This window comes from Vitis riparia, chromosome 12, assembly GCF_004353265.1.
Source record: "Vitis riparia cultivar Riparia Gloire de Montpellier isolate 1030 chromosome 12, EGFV_Vit.rip_1.0, whole genome shotgun sequence".
Lineage (NCBI taxonomy): Eukaryota > Viridiplantae > Streptophyta > Magnoliopsida > Vitales > Vitaceae > Vitis > Vitis riparia.
The window spans coordinates 9,370,406-9,395,637 of NC_048442.1; the positions used below are offsets into that span (position 1 = coordinate 9,370,406).

At 36.3% G+C, this 25,232-nt stretch overlaps 3 protein-coding genes and 1 pseudogene across 3 annotated transcripts; 2 read left to right on the forward strand and 2 right to left on the reverse strand.

The window, feature by feature from the left end:
• Positions 1-4,560: 4,560 nt before the first annotated feature.
• LOC117925947 lies at positions 4,561-6,009 on the forward strand (annotated as a pseudogene).
• Positions 6,010-10,149: 4,140 nt separating this feature from the next.
• Positions 10,150-11,803, reverse strand: LOC117925948 (probable inactive receptor kinase At2g26730). Its single transcript, XM_034845049.1, has 2 exons — positions 11,137-11,803; positions 10,150-10,891 (listed from the first exon to the last, which is right to left on the reverse strand). Exons 1-2 carry the CDS (start codon positions 11,801-11,803, stop codon positions 10,227-10,229), a joined length of 1,332 nt encoding a protein of 443 aa, XP_034700940.1. The 3' UTR covers positions 10,150-10,226.
• Positions 11,804-14,235: 2,432 nt separating this feature from the next.
• On the reverse strand, positions 14,236-20,715 carry LOC117927190 (anaphase-promoting complex subunit 13-like). Its single transcript, XM_034846626.1, has 4 exons — positions 20,466-20,715; positions 19,635-19,736; positions 19,465-19,518; positions 14,236-14,899 (listed from the first exon to the last, which is right to left on the reverse strand). The coding sequence occupies exons 2-4, from the start codon at positions 19,708-19,710 to the stop codon at positions 14,838-14,840; spliced, it is 192 nt and encodes a 63-aa protein (XP_034702517.1). The 5' UTR covers positions 19,711-19,736; positions 20,466-20,715; the 3' UTR covers positions 14,236-14,837.
• A 163-nt stretch (positions 20,716-20,878) lies between these two features.
• On the forward strand, positions 20,879-23,249 carry LOC117927189 (pentatricopeptide repeat-containing protein At2g15630, mitochondrial-like). The gene has a single exon (XM_034846625.1). The coding sequence runs from the start codon at positions 20,979-20,981 to the stop codon at positions 22,959-22,961; it is 1,983 nt and encodes a 660-aa protein (XP_034702516.1). The 5' UTR covers positions 20,879-20,978; the 3' UTR covers positions 22,962-23,249.
• The last annotated feature ends 1,983 nt before the right edge of the window (positions 23,250-25,232 follow it).

The window sequence follows — 25,232 nt, forward strand, 5'->3', positions numbered from 1 at the left end:
TCATCCCCAAATGATAATATTCTTTCAATAGTAAGTGTGTTTAGAAAAATGCAGTTATATTTAACTTCTCTGAGTGAGCACATATACGCACAAGTTATAACAATTTATATATGCTAGGTTATTGTCTTGATCTAGAAAAGACTTTAAATTTATTTTCATTGGAAATTGGATATCTCATATCAGAAAAGGGAGAAGGTTTCTAACAATATATGTATAGGTTTCTCTTTACCTTATAAATGTGTTATAAATCCTTGAGGGCCCCTTAAGTCCACAACAAAAAATATTTATATGGTTGGGAGTAGGTCATTACAAATGGTATCAGAACCGATTTACAACCCCAGTGTGAGAGTTTGTCTAATCCCATGAGGGATATCTATCTATTTGGTCTCACAATCCTATGAGATATAACGAAGATATTGTATCTGCATAATGGGTGATTGTGATGTCCTACATCAGATAGGAGAGAAAGTTTCGAATATTATATATGTATGGTTTCGTCTTTATCTTGTAAATGCATTTTAAAATTGTGAGAGCTCCTTGAGCTCACAACGAATAATATTTATATGATTGGTAGCAAGTCGTTACATAAATAGTCAATAATATTATAATAGTAGCAAATAGAGTTGGAATACAAATTGTAAATTGTAGACCCCCGTTTAGGTCTTTCTTTGCTGCAGCTGATTTCGCCACGTGGAAGAGCCCCAGCGAGCCACGTGTCGTTTCCTTAGTGGCTATAAGGGAATCAGTCTTGCTTTTTGGGAAGCAAATCAGAGGCTGACACGTGGAGGGGTCTTCTAGAAGGTTCCTGCAGGCTGTTAGGAGGAGCGGATGAGAGAGAAATAGGGTTTTTTTCAATGTTTTAAAAACCAGACCGGACCGGCCGGTCCAACCGGTCCGACCGTCGACCGGTCACCATTCCGGTCCGATCCGGTCATTTGGACCGGATGGGGATCGAACCGGGGTTGAACCGCTCGAACCGGCGGTTCAACCGGTGAACCGGACAAACCGGCCGGTTCCAAGGGAACCGGTAGACTCAAATAATTTTAATTTTTTTTAAAAAAATTTATAAAATAAAAACATTACCCCCTCTCATTGTAAGCATGAAAGGAAGGATTCCATGTTGGGCCTGCCTTTGACACAGCCCACATGCCCAATCCCTTTATTGTGGGCTTTTTTTTGAGCCCATAAGACCATGCCAAGCCAATGCTGAAGATGGCTTTTATAGGAGTCATTTGACTCCTTGTTCTTCTCATCTTCCGATGTGGGATTGCTAAATACCAAAGAAAAAAAACATAACAAAACTCCACCAAGAGGATTTGAACCTTGGACCAATCTTTAACTATAAAACACCTAAGGCACCACTCGGCTACATGTGTTTTATTAACTAATATGCCAAACAAAACAATATATATTAAATTTTAATTTTTTTTTATAATATTAAATAAAAATAATATAATATTTTTAAAAATTATGAAATTAGTTTAAATTTTCATTTTTTATATATTCACTTTTAAATATTATACATATTTCATTTAATAAAATTTAAAATATTAATATGATTTAATTTGATAATATCAAAGATATAAAATAATATTATTGATGTTTAATTTATTCATATATATTTTAAAATTTTTATAATTATTTTTAATTTTAATAATATATAAATTATATATTTATGACGTCACCGGTTCGATAACGGTTTGATAGCGGTTCGACCGCCGGTCCGACCAGTGAACCGTGAACCGGTAACTTTTCCGGTTCGATCACCGGTCCGGTTCTGAAAACATTGGTTTTTTTTCTGCAGTTTGTTGGAGGAGGGGCAGATCCGGGATAGTGAAAAGAGATTTTTCTAGTGATATTTTGGAGGAGCTTTTTGGGGCATGGGGGGGTATTCGTCTTTTTTAGGGGAGGCTACCAGAGAGAGTGATGAAGCAAGAGCTTTTGGTTTGGTTTTGAGGAGTAGGAGGTTTTTTCTGTAAGGTAGATACAGAGGGGTTTTTGAGAGAGACTGGAGGCTGCCATTTGGAAAAAGGATATTGAGGGGAGAGAGATTTTTCTAGGGGGGAATTCCTTGCCGTTTGAGAGGTCTTCATTACTGGTTTTTCTTGGGTGAGAAATCTTGGGTAGAAAAGGAGTTTAACTTAAAAGAACAGAGTCAGCATTTCAAAGGTGGCAAGAGAGGAACAAGGGAGGAATTCCTGAGATTCGATCATTTCACACTTTAGGTTCTCCACTCTTATCTTATTTCATTTGATATCCAATCACACCATGCTTCTTTCTGATATTTAGATGCTTGTTTTGACTATCTAATGTGTTAACATTGTTTCTCAACGTTTGATTGTTTGGTCTCTATTATCCCCTATATGAGTTGTATCACTATTATGCTATTTATTTGGGTATTAAAATCATTTGAAAGCCTCCCACCAGTTCTTAACTCTCACCGTTTTTCATGGGAGAAAGACAGATTTAATCTATTACTTCTTTCATATGCTCTGTTTTCCTTCATTGTGTCCTCTGTTTTTGATATTTTTGGAGTGAGTATCATGTTTGGGTTAGTTGCCTGGATTGGAATGTTTTTGAAAGAAATCAGAAGCTGAGCCTTGGGAGTCATGTGTCTTATCATCTATTTGGTGAGTTGAAGTTCATGTAATAGCGAGGTGCCATGCCCATCATCCCACAGAAGCTCTCATGGTGTCCTGTTTGGAAGCCTATCCCAATGTTTGAGCTGGGTTTCTAATGCACTGGTTAAGATCAGGCTGGAGGTTGTTCAGGCAAGATTTCAGGTTCATTATATTGGTGATTGCAGTCATGCGGAAGAAAACCCAGATGATGACGAAGGTTTGTTTGAGAAAACATCAGCAGAAATGAATACATTGTTGTCTAATCCAACCAAATAGGAACCTGCAAAGAGGAATGCTGATGATGATCAAGTGGAGGATAACCTGGAACGTGTTCACAAATGCCTGGAGAGAGAAATGTGGGATACCCCAAGGCTGTGCCACTTGAATCTAACTCGGTGCAGTCAATGCCAAGACTCTCCTTGCATATTCTAGTCTCATTGAGACGTATGGGGCCTACAGACAAAGCGTTTGAAAGGTGCTTAGGAATAATTCCAATCAATTGTTGGTACAGCGCAGTGGAAGATGGACTGTTAGTAGAAAAGATGCAATGGCACTCTGGGTTTTATTCTCTCTGGATTCCTCTCAACACCCATCTCTATGCATGCATGACCTTACCAAGCTTTTGTAAAGTCTTCAACTCATCCCTTTCCCATCCTAACCCATTTTCAGACCCACTAATACCCCCCCACGTGCCTATCGCTTCACTACATATCATGACCCATGCTTTTCAAACACCCATAAGTTGCCATCCTTCATGTTTATCAAATCTGAATGCCATCATACATCCCCATTTACTACTCATTACCTCGCTGACCCGTACTTAGTCTAATTCATTTCCCTTCCCATCATTTTTCTCCATGCATGCACTATCCTTCACAATCTACACCGACAGTATACCCCATGCAATCCTGCCAATTCCTCACCCTAGCCCATTTCATTTCCTTCATACCACTATAAGTCACTTCTCTCTCTAAGTCTTTATCCCCGAACACCCATTAAACTCTTCATTCATTTCCCATTTCCCCATCTAGCGAAGAGTTAAATCAGATTCTGGTAGCTCCACACCTACACCAACATGTCTCAAGTGTTCAAAACACTGAAGTCTCATACTCTTACCCCTCCAGCAGCACGCCTTAGCTAGCTATCCATGAAACTCTGTGCAAGCATGGTTGACCAAGCTCTTCTCAAAGCCTCCATTAGGTCCATTGACAGCTGGATTCCACTTGCGTTCAAGAAACCATGGTGTCAGTTGCAGCATCCGTGAAAGCAGATTGGAATACCATGAGAATGAGGAAGAAAGTGCAGCTGCATCAGCAGATCCAGAACTTAGCGAAGAGGAAGAAAAGGTTACTTTAGGAGGCAGCATATCAAAGGAACCTGTTTCATCAATTCCTTGGAAACTAATTTCGTCGAAGGCACCAGTTTGGGCTCTCATAATCTCCCATTTCTGCCATAACTGGGGAATTTTTATTCTCCTAACGGATGCGACATGAGAAGCATTATAGGGTTCCAGGTAATTGCTTTGGACCCGAATTTCAGGAAGCTTTCAGTTGAGCATATTGTTTTAGCTTATAAGAGGAGACAGTGAGAGAATTGAGGTGCTGGAAAAGGAAAGTTGTTGAAAAGATTTGGTGTGGGAATTATCTCTTATACAGTGCCTGCGTACGTAGCCGGAATGTCACCTGAGAATTTGAGAGAAGAATCTCTCCGGTGGGTCGCTAAGATAGGTATGACAGCGGATTTTGCAGCTTCTCTACAAGTTCGTTGGGGTTCTGATACTGATGTCACTTTTGAAGTGCATAAAGTCAAGAGGTTTGTTGCATCAATGAGCAGAAGGATATCAATCCGATTTGCAGCACTCAAACAGAGAAGATATTGATGCTTGGAAGCTCCTGTGGTACTGATCATCAATCAGACGGTGCCTCTGTTGCTTAGTATTGGAAGCTCTCCCTAATTTTCTCCCTCTTGTTCAATTTTCTCTCTCCACCTCCAGCTATCCAGATTTCTGAGATCTTACTCTCTTTGTCCCAATTCGATCGGCTCCGATCTATTGACGCCATATCCAGATCTGGCACAGAAAAGCTTCTAAGTCAGCTTCAGTTGAAGGGGACACTGCGCTTTGAGCTGTAGTTACAATGAAGAAGGCCATTGGTCAAACTGTTAGGGACCTTAAGAGAGAGGTGAATAAGAAAGTTCTTAAAGTTCCAGGAATAGAACAGAAGGTTCTGGATGCTACTAGCAATGAGCCTTGGGGTCTTCGTGGAACACAATCTTGCAGATATTGCACAGGCTACCAGAAACTATCACGAGTACCAAATGATCATGTCAGTAATCTGGAAGCGGATTAATGATACAAGAAAGAACTGGCGGCATGTCTACAAGGCTTTGACAGTTCTGGAATACTTGGTAGGCCATGGTTCTGAGCGTGTCATAGATGAGATTCGGGAGCATATATACCAAATATCAACTTTGTCAGACTTTCAATATATTGATTCAAGTAGGAAGGATCAGGGAAGCAATGTCAGAAAGAAATCTCAAAGTCTCGTAGCTCTGGTGAATGATAAAGAAAGGATACAGGAAGTTAGACAGAAGGCTGCTGCCAACAGGGACAAGTTTCGCAACACAAACTCAGCAGGCGGTATGTATAGGCCCAGTTCATATTCTAGTTCAGGAGGATATGGTGACCGTTATGATGAGGATCGATATGAAAGCTGCTATGGAAGAGACGAAGATCGAAATGGTTATGGGAGAGAAAGAGAATGAGGCAGCAGAGGTGATGACCGGTATGGTAGAAATGGGGACTCATATGGTCCTGAAGGGGATCGCTATGGCAGATATTCTGATGAACGGTATGGTAGAGATGGTTATAAGGATGATGATTACAGGGGAAGAAGTCGTAGCAAATGAGGACTACCAGTATGGCTCCAGAAGTAGGAGTGTTGATAGAGATAGGGATCGTGCTTTTGATGAGGAGAGCAACCATTCATCTAGAGGTGGTGCCCGAACTGATGAGCATCCTCAGTATGGAAGGCAGCTTGAACGAAAATTTTCTGAACAAAATCTTGATGCTCCTCCTAGTTATGAAGAAGCTGTAGCTGATGCCCACAGTCCTGTTCATGATGAGAGGGATGGAGCAACCCCAGCAGCACCTGCCCCTAAAACATCTTCTCCACCTGTAAGCACTAATCCTAGCCGAGCAACGACTGCTGTTGGTCTTTCTACATCTCCTCCTGTCAACAAGGAAGTTGATACTTTTGATGAATTTGATCCGCGCGGTCCAGTTTCAGCTGTCCCAGCTACATCAATTAGTCCGAAAATGGACTTACCTGGCTCTTTTTACCACTCTCACCCTGCAAGTGGAGTGGTCTCCACCAAGATCGTTAGTTGACTGGCATCCCAATGGCAATCAAGGCCCCACAGCGCCAGAGCCTGATCAAGTGGCTAGTCAAGCATCCGACCTCACTGCATGGTCTGCATGGCCACCTTTTTTTAAAAGCTACATGTCTTTCTACCTTTGTTTCACCTTTGACTTTTTAAAATAATCTCTCAAATCCCAATTTTCAAATAGTTTTCCAATTTTTAAATTCTTCAAATAATTTTAACTCCTTAGATTTTTCATCCTTAGACATTTTTTTTTTAGGTTCTAATACCTCAATCTTTTAATAAAATTTGCCACCATTTTCTTCCTGGCAAGCCTTTTTTACATTTTATGTGATTTTCAAAATGTTTTAAAATAATTGTGAATTTAATTTCGTAATTCTCAATTATAGAATTTACGAAATTAATTCATGCAAAATAAAATCGGGCTTTGGTGGGGGCCCAACATCAAATAAATTTTCATCAAAATAAAAGTGAATTTGAATGAAATGCCATGCGTGCCTTTGATGATTTTATAATTGATTTAATGACATGTGAGCTATGTTTATACTCTTTATTGTGCACTAACCCCCTTTTGTGATAGCGCGTTGCCGTTTGCTGATCAGGTATGCATCCACTTCCACTTTGATTATTCTCTATGCATATTCTGATACTCATATGTGCATGATTGATTCGAGTATTCATTGATTTTTTCATTGATTGCCATGTCACCTTCATTTTATTAGTAGAGACCCGACTTTAGGGACTTAGAGGGGTGCTACGGTTTTTACCGTACCTTCCCGATAAGTAACCTGACCCCCGAACCCGATCCGGTTTTTTTTTGTAGACCACCTTTTCCAAAATAAGGAGTCACACTTAGAGTTTTTCTTTCTTATTTTGTTTACCCTTTAAAAATAAAACAAAAATAAGTGGCGACTCCAAGTCATTTTTCAAACAATAAATGAAATCAATTTTTCAAAATAAAAATCAAGCTCGTCATCTAGTGGGAAACGCATCGAGACGAAATGCGGGGTCCACTCTCACAACTTTAAAATGCATTTACATGATTGGTAGCAAGTCGTTACATAAATAGTCAATAATATTATAATAGTAGCAAATAGAGTTGGAATACAAATTGTAAATATATTAAATAAATTATTTTTTGTTCTTTTAAAATAATTGTTGCTACACTATAATATTGCTATTGGGATACTGTTGCACCCAAATATTATTATGAACAAACCTTTACTAGAATATTAAAACACAAGTCACTAACTCCATTAATCGAATCATGACACTACTAAAGCACTTGGAGTAATGTCTTATTGATAGCATATAGAATGGTGGAGTTGGATATTGGAGTAATAACCACTATGTTACTCCCATTTAGTGAAATATTCAAACAAAAATCATTGGTTCCATTTAGGGATGGCAACGGGGTAGGCTTGGGTCAAGGCACCCCTACTTCATTCTTGTCTTAGTTATATAATTTATTTCTCATCCCCATCCCAAACTCGAAGCGGGGCAAGGTTGATATACCTTATTCCCATTTACCAAAAAAAATGATAGTACCATCCCCGTCCCAATTGTGTTTTCAAGGCAGGGTGGGGCAGGTTTGGGTCGGGTTGGGAAGAAAATCTTGGAAGTTGAAGATTTCCAAGAGTTTAGATCAAAGAAATTACAGAATTAGTTTACAATACAGGTTCAAAGACACAACTTTCTGAAATGCATCCACAGAGAGACTTAACAACCATCACATACTGTTTTTTCCTTTTTCCTTCAAACTATTTGCCAATGTCCTTCTACCAATACCAATTCAAGATCTAGTTAAAAAATAATAAGGGAAATCGCCTGAATCCTCAAAGCCCAAAACTTAATCAGATGGAACACAACAATGAAAAAGGCGTTGTAGAGTGAAAGAGTAGGAGAAAGAGGGTTAAGAATCAAAATTTAGGATTCTCTTATCTGGAAAGGAGGAATCCACACAAACCCTAACAATATGTTTCCTATGATCTAGTTTTAGAACACAAAGTATGGTTTTTGAGCAACAAAAATGAGAAAATCCAAAGCTTTCATATGATTGAAGCTACAAAAGGAACCCTAAATCTGTGAGAAGAAGCAGCTATTTATACGAAGGAGATTTTTGGTATTCAGTAACATTATAAGTGTAAAATGATAATTATACATACAAGGCGTAGAGGGGCAAGGTACTAGAAAATCCATACCTGCCCAAACCTGATCCGGATTTTTAATAAACCCCCTAAACTTGTACCATATCCGATTACCATATTCTCATCCCCATTCTTATAGGGGCGGGGAGGGGCGGGGTGGGCAACCCGATTAACCCGCTAAACTACCATCCCTAGTTCCATTGTATAGGCCATGAGGATGCTAAGATGGTGGAATAACCCCTCATTAGTAAGAAGATGGATGCTAAAACAATGGCTTTTTATTATTAGTCTTCTATTTGTCTTTTTAATGAAATGCTAACATAAAAATCACTAACTTTGTAGATCTAGTCATGACAATATTAAGACATGGATGGATATTGGAAAATGGTTTTTATTGTAAATTTTCCACTAGATTTTTTTGTGTTAATGCTAACATAAAAATGATTAGCTCCATTGATCAAATCATAACAATGATAAGACATTGGAACAATATCTTATTGATGGCATGCTAGATGCCAAATTAATGCATGAGGTTCACACAAGCTCTTATTTCAATTTGGCCTCCTTTGACATACTGAATTGATATTTTAAGCATATTTGTGTATTGGCAATTTCAAGTCAAAATTCCCTTTGTATCTCTTAGTTCATACTCTTCAAATCCTCCCTTGGACACTTGTCTTTTCCAAATTATTTATGTTTGAAGTTGGCTAGAGGAGATGGTAAGTGTTTTTAAGGTGTTGGATGATGACAAACATTGATCAACCATGTTTTAAAATCTTATTATTTTATTGAAAAATGGAGTGGTTTCTTAAGGAGTGTAAAACATAGTTAAATAATTTGGATCGATTCTGATCAATCCAACTTAAGGGTAATAGTCTTTGTTGCACCCAGTTCTTTTTATTCTTCTTTGATCAATCAAACTTATATCACATATGCATTCCTTCAGCTTTTTCCAAATCATTCTCAATTGTTGGATGAGTTTTAAAACTCTAATACTTAAGTCTTATTTCCATAAGAGCAGAGATGATTGTGAGAGTGAGAGACCTTATTTTTTTAGCTTTAAGTTTTCTTACCAAATTGGGGAAAGTGTTTGCCTTAAGATAAAATCACTTGGGTTTGAGTTGAAACTCAATTTATAAGTGAGAAATTTTCATTCCAATTAAGTTGATTCAATGTGTTATTCATCCTTACTCTCATACTCATCATTTTGAGGTAAAACCAAAATTTCTTCTTATGTGGATTCAAAAAGAAGTCAAGATCAAGTTTGGTGTGGACTCCAAGTATGTTTCAAAAGAAGAAAGTGGGTAATTGAAGTTTGAAGGTTCCAAACAAGTGGTTTGAGAGAGGATTGAAGGCTTGGGCTAGGTAAATACTTGCATTCAATTAATTTTCTTCATAGTGAATGTTTTGATCGCTTGAGGCCCATGTTTTTTTATCTTTTCGAAGGTTTTCCACGTTAAAATTTTAATGTTAATATCTCTCCATCTCATTTTTTATTAGTGCTTATGGAATTTTCATTGATTATTTTGTTGATTGATTGAGGTTTTGAGCTGAAATTGGATCATTGAAGCTTCAAAAAAATATGGTATATTTTAGTTTTTGATGTTGATGACAAGGGACATGTGAAACTGTGATTTTGTGTTAGTGCAATGTCCTATATATATATCATAGTTGGGGAGTGTTAATTCATTAATTTGTATTGTGACTTGCATTGAGTAACTTGTTGGGAGAGCCTTGGTGCGTCCATTATTACGTGTGACTTGCTTGTGTGTTAATAAGATCGAAAAAGAAATTCAAAATATTTGAGAAAAATAGGTTAAATAAAAATATTTATCAATTATAGTTTGGAGATATTAATTAAGAAACAATATTTTAACAATCAATAGAATTCAAACACTGATATAAATAAACAAATGAAACACTTAATTACATGATGCTATGATTAAATTTAATTTAGATCAAAACAAACATACAAACAAACAAAAAAAAGGGTCCTAACTTTTTTCATGATCATGAACGATCGTTTTGTTTGGCATTCAAGAAAATCTTTAAATTCATCCTACAAACGATATGGATGTTAAGCATCTGCCAGTACGATTGATGGATTTGTTGACAGAGAATCATCGGTAAATGATGATCGATCAAAGGAGAAGTCGTCGTCTTCTTCTGCACCGGCCGCCTGTATATTTGCTACTTCTTTGGCCACTTCTGTCATGTCTGGACGCATCTCCGGTGACTTGTCGCAGCAACCAATTGCAATTTGCAGTAGACTCAGCATCCCTTCACAGGAACCTCTCCGAGTACATATCTCGTGGTCGAAAATCTCAGCTGTCCATTCTTCTCTCACTGCTCGGTGGACCCAACTACAGATGTCCACTCCATTGCCTTCTGGTGCAGTATGAGACGGGATTCTTCCTGTGAGGAGCTCCAGGAGGAGGGAGCCATAACTCCACACGTCAGACTTCTTGGAGACCCTTCTCAGATTTTGATACTCGGGTGATTTATATGAAACCATCCTTTGAGCTGCGATTGGAGGTGCTATTATTGAAGCAAGGCCATAATCAGAAACAACAATTGTATTGTTCTTGGTATAAAGAACATTTGTCGATTTTAAGTTGCCATGGGGGACCATGGTTTCTGTTTTGGTGTTGAGGTGCAGATGCTCCAAAGCTCGAGCTACAGCTTGAGCCACTGCTAATCTTGAGTTCCAGCGAAATGGGACCCGGTTCTGCCCCCTCCCTCCTGAATTTTCAACCAGCTTGAGACAATTTGTTTGGTTCGAAGAAAAAAACAAATAGGAAATGAGACTGCACTCCTCCTTTTCCAATTAAGGATCGAGGAAAATAAAAGCAAATTTGGAATTCAACAGCATTGCAACTTCTTTTTCTTCCATTTTCCTTTACCTTCTTCGCAATCAAATGGGGTTTCAATAAAAAGGAATAGAGAAGGAAAAAAAAAAAACCAAAAAGAAAATTAATAGGACTCACCATGAAGTCTGTCAAACAGGTTACCATTGTCCGCAAATTTGTACACCAGCAACTTCTCTTCTCTGGAGCAATAGTAAGCAAGAGGGGGCAGCAAATTAGGGTGATTGTGGGCAGCAATCAGCTGCAAATGCTTCCCAAATTCCTCGGTGCTTAAAGGTTTCAAATCCCTAAACCGCTTTACCACAACTATTAAGTCTTCATCCAGCATGGCCTTGTAACTGTTTCCGAAATTTCCTTTGCCCAACCCCTCTGCAGAAGCTTTTAGGAGATCATCGAGTTCAAAATAGGCTTCATTCCTCATGAATATGAGCTTCCCTTTCGCCTTCCCACCCACAACTTCACCTTCTCCTGCCTCTATCTCCTCTTCGTTCTCTTGCTCTTCTTCACTGTCCCTATTCTTCATCTCTTTATTGAATTTCTTAGCTTTCTTATAGTAAAGAATGAAAAGCCACACCACAACAATTAGACCAACAACATCAAGAACCACAAAAATAATAACCATACGGGACTTTAAAGGATTTTTATAGGAGTCTTCTGCTGAATCATTCATCACTACAGAGCTGCTGGTGGGATTGGTTGAATCAACCGAAGGATCATCTGCATCCGTACTGTGTAAGAGAAGAAGAACAAAAATGAGAAGAAGCTGAAGGAGTTGAGAAAGCTCCATTATTCAACTCAAAGCGAAAGCTCTGTGAAAGCTGGATATGAACAAATAGAAGGCAGTAGACGAGTTGTTCAATGGAATGGTAAAATATTCTCTTGGGATGCCACTACAGCTAAACAGTATTTCTCCATAGTTGAAGGAGAAAACAAGAAGATTGTGAACTGTCTCTCTTGGTTTTCTCTGACGAGAATCCTAGGAAATCTGGTTGACATTGTTTTCATTTACACAGCTAGATATGATGAAACATAAATTGACCCATCTCATTCAATTTAATATTTTTGTGAATTTTTGGCTTTTATGAGGAAGATTTGGAGTGTGTCCATTTTATCGGGCTTGTGATTTTGTGGGATTGACTATGGTAGGATAGTGATACATGGATGGCATTGATTTGATCCAAATTCGATCAAGTTGGTGATTGTAGAATCTAAAAGACTTCACTGTATATCTTTTAAATGAATAGAAGAGACCAGAGAAAAACTCTTATCATTTCTTTTTCTTTTTCATTTGGGTGATAGCCTAAAATGATGTTATCAAAACCAAATTTTATCAAACTTCTGGTTTTGAGTGATGCCATAAACCGAAATTATTGCAATACTATCAACCACGTAGAAAAATGGAGTTCGCTACAAAACCAATCTCTTTTGAATGATCGAAAAATTCAATTAGAAATTCTAAATCCAGATCCATTATGAAAATATTCACCAAATTAATACTCATGTCAAGTTAGCATTCACTTTTTTTTTCTTTTTTTTTTGGGTTTTAGCTTTAAAGTTAATACCACAGTCATCAACTATAATTTTAACTTTGGACATATGTCCATATATTATTATTATTCTTTTCATATTAAAATCATAATTGATGGTTGTGATTTTAACTTTAGATGTAAAACTAAAGTTGGTGATAGTAGTTTTAACCTTTTAAGTTAAAACCACAACCATCAATTATGGTTTCAATATGAAAATAATAATAATATATGGACACATATGGTAGAGATGCACCAATTGAATGAATACTTTCAAAAATGATCTAGATTTGGATTTCTTTTTTCTTTTTTTTTTTTTGAAAAAAGGATTAATTATTTTTATGGTAAACTCCAAAAAATTCTAGTGCTATCATCACCATTTTCGCCACCATGTTAATTTTGTTAATTATATGAGTTGATGGGATAAAATAAAAAATAAATAATAAATAAAAGAAAGGTTTTAGATTTGATAATTAAATAGATGGTAGAAATAATGATAAATCTATCTACTTTAGATATACACAGCACACACATATGGGATGGCAATATATCCAGTATCGGAACAGCCGACACACATGGGATGGAGACGTATCGGCCATCCTGGCGATAAATCGGTGTGCCATGAAACGGGCCTCAAAAGTATCCCTCGGCCCAACTTGGGGCAGCCCAATCCATCCAATAGCATGCATCCTTGCTGCAGCCCATACACACCTCACGAGTGCACCCTTGTTACGGCTTCATTTTGCTCCCCATTTCCGATGTGGGATTCACTTACACAAAGATTAGAAAAATTATAAACCCACCAGGATTTGAACCTGGTATTCTGAATGGAACTTAAGTCACTTGCTAGTAAAATTGGTATTGGAATCAGAAGATGCATATTACATATATTTCAGTTTGTAAATAAAAAAAAAAATTAGTATGTGTATATATATATATATATATATGTATTATAAATTAATTAAAATAAAATTATTGTGAATAAGTTAAATTTAATTATAGTAATTAAATAAAAAAATATAAATTTATAAATAAAATTATTAACATTTTTAAATAAAAAAACACTTTTATATATATATATATATCAATTTTTTATTAAAAAATTCAATATACATATTTTTTTTATCATTTTTTTGAGTTTTTCCTAATATTTTTATGAACTTTTTTTTATCAATTTTCATCAACTAATATTTTATGTCAAAATCTAAATATTCATAAATCCGTAATCACCGATATTTTCATCCTTCTAGATTTATAAGTTTGTAGATATCAAAAACACATTTTCATGGTTTAAAGAAGTCATCTAATGGTAGGAACTTCTCCTAAGGTGATATGGAGACATAATTTGTAATGGGTGTTCAAAAAATTAACGGTGTATAATTCTTCAATATTTACATAAATAAAATCATAAGAAATGTTGCAAATAGAATTCAATGCATGTTACGTTATATATGTATATGCATTTATAGTGACATTTCTAAGCTTTCTTTCGACTTTATTTTTGTAAACATTGAAGAATTATGCACTATGTTAATTTTATAGGATCTAAGGATAGTTTTTTTTTTTTCAAATATATGTAAGAAACTTTTGGCAGTCTCGAAATGTTAAAGAACTCTCGTGGTCGCAGTCTCGATGAATTCCACTAACAGTAAGCATCTAACATAGAGAAGGCGTGAATTAAATGATCTAACAGTAAGCATCTAACATTGGTAATTCCTTCATCTCCCATAAAGTGTGCCTCACAGCATAAATTTCTTAAGCCATGGAACATATGAGCTCCTGCTCTATAGCCCAGTGCAAAGCAACTGAAAATCTGTCTATTTTGAAAGGAATTTGCAAGCCAAGCTTATGAAATCCGCAGCTATCAAATTGGAAAGCAACAAAAAATGTGGTGAGAGCCACCTAGAGGGATCTTGTAGCACTTACTAACTTCCCACTTGTTCTCCATCCACCCAGAAAAAACACTACACAATTCTGATGAAACCCTTTCTTCCCTAAAGCATATATGCTTCATCCATCATATATGAACAGCCTTGATCTAGTTTACCTGGTCACAATGCAAATATAAAACCTGCTTATAATGTCAATGACCATAAAGTTATTCTTCAGGTTTTTCCCTTGGAATAGGAACTGGGGTTTGGGAGGGGTTTGGGAGGACAAGGGCGACAGAAGGAGAGGAAAGTGGAAAGGACAAGAGAAGTTGATGTTTAAATGCCAAATGCCCTTTCTTTATTCACTTTCCAGACTTACAGAAACCAAAACTTAGTGATAAAACCCTCCTTATGTCCAAAAGCCTCATTGAGCGCCCAATGCAAGATCATGCCAAGTATCTCCATCAAGTTGTTGGTTCTCCTGGTCTGATGAACAAAGAAAATTGTTAAATGGGACCGTGTAAATAAGTAAATGAACTCAGTTGCACAACCTTCAATATGACTGATGAAAAGACAGCAGTAACATCCTCAAATTTAATGATATCAGTAAGCATAAAACACTATCCTGGGATTGAAGCAGTTGTTTTCTCCTATTCTCTTAGCAACCAAAGCAATGGCAGAAACCTGAAATCGTTAAGAGATACAATCTGACATAGTTTTTGAGTCTACTTACATTGTTTTACTTTGTTGCTGCAATACAATAATTATCCATGGAGATTATAATTAAAAAGAAAAAAATTGGGAAAAGGCTCAATCAAGTTTATGTAATACATATGACAAAGAAATGACAACACAATACAAGTGGCACATGTTTCAAGCAACACACCATTAGAAATTGATTTTGACTAATTTATGTAATACATCTGTCTTTTATAAATTTCAAGTTCAGGGATCGGTATAAGATGCTTAGGTTTATTCATGAAAAGGAAGAAATTAGTCAGTTGGTGATTCCACGTATTTGAGTTGCTCAGAGTAAAAGTTGGTAGTACTTGGTTATTTGAGTTATATTGAGATCTTGAAAAGTTTTCTTTGCTAGAAATTACTTAGGGTACATTTGGATCACGGAAAGCATCAAGAAACCAAAAGTAGAAGGAATCCAAGTCCACACATGGTCTACAATAGTGAACATGAAGGAAAATCAAATATAATGAATATTTAAAAAATTTATATATTTTCAAATCATTCATTTTTTATCTAGAAGAGAGAAGAAAAAGAAGAAAGCTGGAGAACTGTGTATGAAAAATTTATTGAGTCAAAATCCATTTTTCATTTTCTTTCACTTTTTCTTTCCTTCCATTTTTACCCTCTATTTTCTTTCTCTCATGCTCTGCTTTAAACTTCACAACATCCAAATGGAGTCTTATTTTAAGAAGCTCATATCCTTCTAAATTTTATATTTACTAGAAATTCATATTTGAGTACTATGTAGATTTTATAGTCTTCCTTAGTAGAAATCTTCTTATTATAAGAAGTTCCATGCTTTTAAACTTTCTTTCCTTCTACTCTGTAATTTGATTCCATTTGAATGGTTTAGGAATTCTTGGAAAAAGAAATAGTCCCTCTAGCCTATTATACATGTTAGAATACATTTTTAATGTGGTGTCAAGTTTTTAGGAGTTTCTCAAACCTCTAAATAAGAACAATTGCTGTAAAACAAAATTATAATAAATGAAAACAATGTTGGTAAACTCTGCTGACCTTAATAGTGAGATTTTATTTATTTATTCATTTCCTTCTATGTAAGACTCCTTTCAAGGTTTTAGTGAGCTTAAAGGATTATCTATCTTTTTTATTTAATGGAGAAGCTATGTTACTTTCTTTCTATGTGAGAGTACTAAAGGCCTTAGGAAGACTCAAAGGCCTTTCTATCCCTTCTTTTTCTTTCTTCTTGAATTTTACTTCTTTAGCCGCTGCCTCCCATTAACCTTGATTTCTTATTCCCCTATATGAATCCTAAAAGCATGAAGCCTTAACCCAAGGTTACTCTGATTGCCAATGCCTATCTTAAGATTGCGTTTACATCATTTCTAAAATCATGTATCAAGTTGAATGAGAGGTCCTGCAAAGAATAGCATTGAATGCACTAGTAAGGAGTGACTTAACTCACATGTTAATATTTTTTTTAACACAACTATACATGAGAACCCTTGATTATCATCTTTTCCTAAATTAAACCATTGCCCCATCTACTATATCTTTACTAAGCTATTACCTAGGCTGCTGCAGAAATTATTACATCACCGAATGACAAAATTCAAATAGACATAAACAGGGTATTGACCGAAGATATATTAGAGGTCTGATCTTTGTTGAACTGTAGCTTTAAGTGATAAATATTTTTTCCTTAGCAATTTCAATTATTATGCATCAACACAATCTTACTTTCATAAGCTATTTCAAAGTAATAACTATTTATCTGGATCATGTTACAAAGCCAACTGTTTTTGCAGGTATTACTAAGCAGTGCACTAGGATACTTTGACATAAGATGATCTGGGAATAAATTTTGATATTGGGATGGAAATAAATTTGCATTTATTATTGCATAATAATAGTACTTTCCAAATGTTATTAAGGTCAAGTTCAGACTCTTAGCAAGGTTGCAAAGGGTGTGGTTGATTCAGTCACTTATCTATTCACCAATCCAGCTGTATCTTCATAATTCCTGCAAGCCTAATTGAACAGTTCTTGTCATCTTTACTTTAAGGCTGTGTTCATTTGTTAAAGCAAAAGTTTAAAGTTCATCTAATTTTTGTTTTTTATAGGCAAAGAGATAGTTTTTTAAAGGCACCTAACAAAAAAGGGGGAGCAGCCTAAGTACACAGGATGTATATAATGAGTGCCAAAATCAAACAATACAAGCTTAGCTCCCAAAAAAAGAAAGGTGTTGAAGTTACGTTGAGAAACCCAATTACACCAAGAATACAAAGAATTAAAGGAGTTTCTAAGAACCAACTCCAAGCTCTGCACACTCTCAAAACATCTTTTACCCTCTTCCCTTGAAGACCACATAAAGCAAAGAGGAACCAACTTCCCAAATTTCATCCATTTCCCACAAATCTACCAGGTCAGCCTAATAATAAATCTTTAACCAACATAGGAAGCATCCACGAAACACAGAACAAAGTCATACCAAATATCACATATTGCAAGCCATTCTACAGTGAATCAGAATATAATCTGTGCACTCCTTATCCTTCTTACAAAGGAAACACCAATTAGCTAGAGATCATCCCCATTTATTAAGCTGATTTGACATAAGAATTTTCTCCCAAACAGACTCCCAAGCAAAGAAACTGACTTTAGTAGGCATCAATGGCTACCAAACCTCCCTCATAGGAGGAGTCTTGCTTTGTCAAATTAAAAAAGCTATAAAAAGATTAAACAGGGTTTTTATCTCATTCTTTGCTAAACTTCAACCCAACTTATCCAAACAAAATGGAACCGATAAGCTGAATAAAATCTTATAGCATCTCCATCTCTTGTCTAGGAAATTCCTCCAAAAGTGAGGGGACCCATGTCCATGACTATCTACTTTTCCTCATAAAAATCAGCTACCCAAGCTTCTTTACAAGAAGCAATAACAAACAAATGTGAGTCCTTCAAAGGGTGATCCCCACACCATGTATCAAATTAGTGCCATCACCGATGACAATAGTCATGCAAGATTGAAATTACCCCACCCACTTTTGATTGCTTTCCAAAGGCCCACTCCAAACCAACCTCAACAACCCACACAAATGCCTATGAAAAGATCGGTTGGATTTAAGAAAAGGTCACTTGGATTTATCCATTGTTCATTTAATTCTTACCCCGAAATCCTATTTTGTTTGGATTAAAAATTAATTAGAATTCAGAAATAGGATTTGGATTATTTCTATTAAATATATGTTATACATATTATATGGTATATTATTTTTATTGTTCCTTGAAAGGGTCACACACGGGCCCTTGGTTTGATCTTTTTTTTTTTTTTCCCCCAATCTCCCCATGAATCATATGTTTATAACAATAGAGACAGAATTTTTGCAATACCAATGGACCAGGCTTATTGTGTTGATATTTCTTAGTAATAAATCTAGAAATGCCTGTTAATTCCTTAGCAACACCATCTTGTACACAACTAGTACATTCCAAAAGAATCATTATTCAAGCATCTTTACCTGGCCATGAACTTCATTGTATTTTTTTCTTTTACTCATTAAAGTCTTCTATTTTCTAGCCAAACAAAGTACTGAAAACCACACCCTTCCCCCCACCCCACCCTCTTCTTCCTTTTAGATCTAACTAAGTTCCACTTCTCATAATTTTCTTTGAATAACTCTCCACAAATTGTCCTGCACCTCCACATACCTCTAAAGTTTGTCTAATTTTCTTCAACCACAACTGCTTTGTTAGTTATTCTCAATTTTAAGGCTTCAGTTAATATTGATTTAGACAAATTTAGAGTGCTACATCAGGATTATATTATATATAACCACAAAAATTTAAAATAACAATCCAACACAGAGTATGCAACCTTCCTTTATGGAACCTAATTAACTTCCCAGATTTCTAGCTAAAAGATATCATTCACTTCTGCAACTTTCTTTGCCTTCCAATAATTATATTCCTCGCTATTTTGAAACTGCGCCTCTCTGGAAATTCAACCTTAGGCTAAAACTAAAATTTTTCATTCAAGCAAACAATAATGCAGCACTAGCAACAAAATATTCCAGTTGTTTACAAGTTGTCAAATAATTAAGCCACATAGAAACTGAAATACTAAAACAGCACATTTCCTTTAAATAATCATCAGAAATTTCAACTCATACTTAGGTTGAGTAGTAACTTCCCAACATATTTCAATACCATCACTTCAATTATTGATGGATAAAGACACCCATAGCAAATGAAGCATTAAAAGAGTATTAACATATGCATCCAAAAACAAAAACCAACTATTTTCCAAATATTATCAATTTAATAAAGCGTTATATGTAAAGACATACTCGAGTCTTCTGTATCTTCAGTTCGAGCAACCAGTACAGGTGGCAATGGAAGATCTGTGAAGGTAAAGGAATGACAACTTAAAACAAGTGCACTATGAAAAGAATATAGGAAAATTTATTTCCTGTGTCTGTGTGTACCATGTGAAATTTGGAAGAGGAACAAAATTTACCATCAACAGGCAGAGTGTCTCTCATCCATTCCTCATCCACAATATCTATAAGCACACCAAGGCTTAATTCAGCCATGCGTGATCTATACTTGCCTCAATATCCTTTAAAAAAAACAGACATACACATTACTGAAAGGGAGTAAATTAAAGGCCTAATTAACATGTTCATTCGAAAATTAATAGAGAAACAAATGTTTGACTCCAAACCATGCACCATGATAGATATGCAAATACACCTCACTATGGGATCAAGGATTGGAATGTCGAAAAATTTCGGGGATATTTAGGAGAAATATCGCTTATCGGCAGGCTCCGACACAATATTCGTCACCGATTATCGGTCCACGGAAATTTCGGTAATTTTTTGAAAATATAGCAGATATTTCGGTATTTATCGGTATTTTTACCGATTTTTCGGGAAATTTCCCGATATTTCCTACCAGTCCAGCCCGCGCACAGGATACAAAATCTGTCCAATTTTTTTTTTTTTTTTTTTTTTAAAAAAAAACATAAGATGCTATTTGGTAATCTGATCATGATTTGCAGGCAAAGGTTGTGTTTTTCAGTCTGGCTCAAAAATCGTGGATTTAGGGTTCGTCAAATTTAAATCCAATGGCACAAAAGCAAAGAGACCCCTAGAACAGATCCAGAAAACACAGGGAGCAAAAACAAAAGCAATTTTTTTGGTTTTCCTTGGGGATTTTGCATGGATTTTCTCGGAAATCAAACGAGGATGAATTTTCCCGGAAATCGAATGGGGGATGGATTTTCTTGGGAATCAAACGGGGGTTGCAAAAAATAATAATAATAATATCATGGTTAGATTAGTACCTGCGAGGATTGAGAGTGGGAGAGGAAAATAGGGCGGGATTCTCTCGTCTGGAGGGCAACTTCAGAAAAGGGCTTCTTGATGCCCGAGTGAGAGAAGTGGGTGGCCCTTTTGATTTTTAGATTTAGTAGAGATAAAAAAACACAAAGGTTGCTGAAGGAGGCAGCGGTGAACGGCTTTATTCAGCTTCGCAGTGGCGACGGCGTGGCTCTCCCTCAGCTTTCTTTCACTGTGAAAAGCATTTGGAGTACGACAGAGGAAAGATAAAAATAATAAATAAACAGAGAAAATTAAAATAATGTTGAAAGTTGTAATTGTGAGAAACCTCAAAGGATATAGGCGTAATTTACTCAATTAAAATATTTTCTACTTCCATTACTAAAGCATTTACGAGAAACCTGGGGAAGCAGAGACTTTAGAGAATAGATATGTGAATGAAGGTTTTGAATCGTGTTTCGAGAACAAAAATTCAAGCTATACAAACTTAGCCGTTTTCTGAAGAAAACAGCAGCACAATGAGGCGGGCTATGGCAGGGGCAACCATCTCTCGAGCCCGTTCCCTTTCTAATAAATCTTGCTGTTTCCATGCACCAATGGGAGCTTCTCTGAGGCCGAGGTTTTTGGGGTCTGCGGCCAACACACCCAACGCCGGCGATACCAACTCCTCCACTTTCCATTTCAGTTTCAATCGTAATTTCAATTCCCTTGCTAGTTCAGAGAGTACTCCGCCGATCACTGAAGAAGTCATAAACAAATCAGTTTTATCTTCTCAGTGGCATTTCATCGAACAGGTTTCACCCAACCTCACCCCCGCTTTAATCTCCAATGTTCTTTATAATCTCTGCTCTAAACCCCAGTTGGTATCAGATTTCATACATCATCTTCACCCTCATTGCCTCGACACCAAAAGCTATTGCCTTGCCGTTGTCTTACTCGCCCGTCTTCCGTCCCCGAAGCTTGCATTGCAATTACTGAAGCAGGTAATGGAGACCCGCATCGCCACCAACCGTGAGCTTTTTGATGAGCTGACGCTGTCGCGGGATCGTTTGAGTGTGAAAAGTTCTATTGTTTTTGACTTGTTGGTTAGAGTTTGTTGTGAATTGAGGAGGGCTGATGAGGCATTTAAGTGTTTTTATATGATGAAAGAAAAGGGTATTGTTCCGAAGATTGAGACATGCAACGATATGTTGAGTTTGTTTCTTAAGTTGAATAGGATGGAAATGGCTTGGGTTTTGTATGCGGAAATGTTTAGGTTGAGGATTAGTTCGACAGTGTATACATTTAATATAATGGTCAATGTGCTGTGTAAGGAAGGGAAGTTGAAAAAGGCACGGGAGTTTATTGGTTTTATGGAGGGGTTGGGGTTTAAGCCAAATGTTGTTAGCTATAATACTATAATTCATGGGTATTCTTCTAGAGGCAACATTGAAGGGGCACGTAGGATTTTGGATGCAATGAGAGTTAAAGGGATTGAACCAGATTCTTACACTTACGGTTCACTTATTAGTGGGATGTGCAAGGAGGGAAGACTTGAGGAGGCATCTGGGCTTTTTGATAAAATGGTGGAAATTGGGTTGGTTCCAAATGCTGTAACATATAATACTCTGATTGATGGGTATTGCAATAAAGGGGACTTAGAGAGGGCTTTTAGCTATAGAGATGAGATGGTTAAGAAGGGAATCATGCCAAGTGTGTCCACTTACAATTTGTTGGTTCATGCATTGTTTATGGAAGGCAGGATGGGTGAAGCTGATGATATGATAAAAGAAATGAGAAAGAAGGGGATAATTCCTGATGCCATAACCTATAACATCTTGATCAATGGGTATTCTAGGTGTGGGAATGCAAAGAAAGCATTTGATCTCCACAATGAGATGCTGAGTAAAGGAATTGAGCCTACTCATGTGACTTACACATCACTTATTTTTGTATTGAGTAGAAGGAACAGAATGAAGGAGGCAGATGACTTGTTTGAGAAGATATTGGATCAAGGAGTCTCCCCTGATGTTATAATGTTCAATGCAATGATTGATGGCCATTGTGCTAATGGGAATGTGGAACGTGCATTTATGCTTTTGAAGGAGATGGACAGGAAGAGTGTTCCTCCTGATGAAGTGACCTTTAATACATTGATGCAAGGACGTTGTAGGGAAGGAAAAGTTGAAGAAGCTCGAATGCTTCTTGATGAAATGAAGACAAGGGGGATTAAGCCAGATCATATCAGTTACAACACCCTTATTAGTGGGTATGGTAGAAGAGGTGATATAAAGGATGCATTCAGAGTTCGAGATGAGATGTTGAGTATAGGGTTCAATCCTACGCTTCTCACTTACAATGCCCTTATAAAATGCCTATGCAAAAACCAGGAGGGAGATCTTGCCGAAGAGCTTCTCAAAGAAATGGTGAATAAGGGCATTAGTCCAGATGATAGCACCTATTTATCTTTGATCGAGGGTATGGGGAACGTTGATACCTTGGTGGAAGACAATGCTTCGTAATAATGTGTTTCTGAGCAATGTTTAGACCTTCAACAGAGAAAAAGGATGTTCTAGAAATGGATACCTGGAACATGAGATTTTTGTCATTTCTGACTATTGTATATTAGCTTTGTTGTGTAATATTGTGACTGGTGATCCAAAAAAGAATTTATTTGAGGCTCAATAATACAAATATATTCATGTGGCCTCTTGTATTTACTTCGTTGTATGATCAAAGGACATAGTAGTTTCATTTTAATTAGGTACATATTATTCTGAAATGAATTATTGTGCTGTATCTACTCTTTAGTTCAGGTTGATTATGCATGCATACTTTCAATAGAGAGATGCGTTGGAGGAAATTTTCTTCATTAAGGATTTTTATTTAGTTATTTATTTTTATTTTATGTTTGTCATAATCCAAGTAAGGAATTGCTGTAATTATACATGGAAGTTCTGCATTTCTGCAGTGGCTCTGAATATACAACTTTCCTTGCTTTTCTTCTTCATTGTCCTTAAATCTCAATGAAAACAGGCCAGATCAACTGTGCCAAGAACATTCACAACGTGCTTAGTTAAGCTTGCTTTTATTCAACCTCTATCTTTTGTTTTTAATTAGTGTCTTTCCAGTTTCCTTTTTTCAGGTTTGATATGGTTCCCAATGCCTATTTTGGAGGTTATCATTTTTATCTCCATCAGATTTTTATTTTTTTTTACTTTTCTGAACAATGATGACTGCATGGGCTGGTCTATCAACTTTCATGGAGCGTGCTCATAAAATGCAAGAAAGTACAATTTTGCACTGTTGCTTGCGACTTTTCTTTCAGATAGTTGTTGCTTATATACTTCTTAATTACATGGATTGCTTTCCGTTTTGGCTTTATATTTTAATTGATGTTCATATTGCCTCTTGCTTACCAGTACTTTTCTCTTTTTTATTTTCTTTTTAGAGGTTAGCATTTTTATGTCCACTATATTCATTTTCTGTACAACGACTGCATACGTTTAGGTATATTGACTTTCATAGAGCTTATTCATGAAATGCAGGAAATTACATTTTGCACCAGAAAGTCAATACTTCCCTTTCGACATCTGTTGTTACATACTTGTTTACATGGGTAACTGTCCTTTTTGGCTTTCCTTTTTTCAATTGATATTCATAGTACCTCGCTTATGAAGATATTAGTCATTTTTCTTTGTTCTTTTTGATGGGTAAAAGGAATTAAGTTGAAAAGAGCCCAAGATGGGACTGACAATGCACACAGGATACAGGAACCATGTTGATTATCCATTTGACTCAGCAACTTCACCAAATTATGAGGATACAGATTTTATCAACTTCACTAGAGTACAATTAAGTTAAAACTTAAATCCATTTGATTCTACATAATTGCAGCTGGGAAATGCTGATCATACCTGTTGCCAACAAAATTTGATTATGATTCTTCTGCAATTAGTAACTCTAATTATTTTATCATCATACCAAAAAAAAAATGTTTGCATAAATTTTTAATTATTTAATTTTTTAACATCTTATATCTCTTATCTTTATCTGATTTTTCCTTCTTAATTTAATATATATAAACTATTGAGGTCTTACCTCTTTTTGTCTCTTTCTTTTGCTGTGTGTTTCAAACATAATGAACAGGTCTCACTGCCTTGTTTTTCTATTCTGTTTTACAGATTGGATAATATTCAGGGTGTAATTATTTGTTAACTCAGATGCTGGTTTTGTGATGCTTGGGGCTGCTGGAGTGAACCTAAAAGGATCTCTCCTTGAGCTGTTTACCAACTCAAAACAACTACCTTAGAATCTGACTCTGCATTCTCTTTGAATCAAGCAAGTAGAAAACCAAAATAGATGATGAGCCCTAAAGTTATTGAGCACAGGTCACCCAGATGTGCAGTGTATGAGGTACTCTAGTTTAACAGAACTTTCCTTCTGTGTTGTGGTTTTCAGTTTAAAGAATGTTTGAGAACCTCTGGTTTGTTGATTTTTGAGATGCTGAAAATGGTTTTGTGATAAGTGAGGTTTCTGAAGAGATCATAAAGGGCGTTCGTTTGTGACTGAATTAAGGGTTGTTTGTTGATGTCCAGAAGATTTGATCTCAAATATGTTGGGTGCATTTTTTCTTGTAGGTTCTGTTGTTGCATTTTTCTGTTTTCTTCTGTCTCCTTAATATCTTCTCTGCTTCTAGATATATATAATATATAGTACTGAGTGGACTGGCTTACTGGTTATAATTACTCTGTTCTGGTGTGCTGTTTTCGGTCTTAATCACGATCTAGCAT

What these genes read in the sequence shown, in the direction of transcription:
- LOC117927189 (XM_034846625.1), top strand. Translation starts at nt 20,979, where the DNA reads ATGAGGCGGGCTATGGCAGGGGCAACCATCTCTCGAGCCCGTTCCCTT.
- LOC117927190 (XM_034846626.1), bottom strand. Translation starts at nt 19,710, where the DNA reads ATGGCTGAATTAAGCCTTGGTGTGCTTATAGATATTGTGGATGAGGAA. An exon ending in AGACACTCTGCCTGTTGATG is followed by an intron (nt 19,519 to 19,634) that starts GTAAATTTTGTT and finishes TTACCTTCACAG; the next exon opens with ATCTTCCATTGCCACCTGTA. An exon ending in TGAAGATACAGAAGACTCGA is followed by an intron (nt 14,900 to 19,464) that starts GTATGTCTTTAC and finishes TTTGTTCATCAG; the next exon opens with ACCAGGAGAACCAACAACTT.
- LOC117925948 (XM_034845049.1), bottom strand. Translation starts at nt 11,803, where the DNA reads ATGGAGCTTTCTCAACTCCTTCAGCTTCTTCTCATTTTTGTTCTTCTT. An exon ending in CCTGTTTGACAGACTTCATG is followed by an intron (nt 10,892 to 11,136) that starts GTGAGTCCTATT and finishes TTGAAAATTCAG; the next exon opens with GAGGGAGGGGGCAGAACCGG.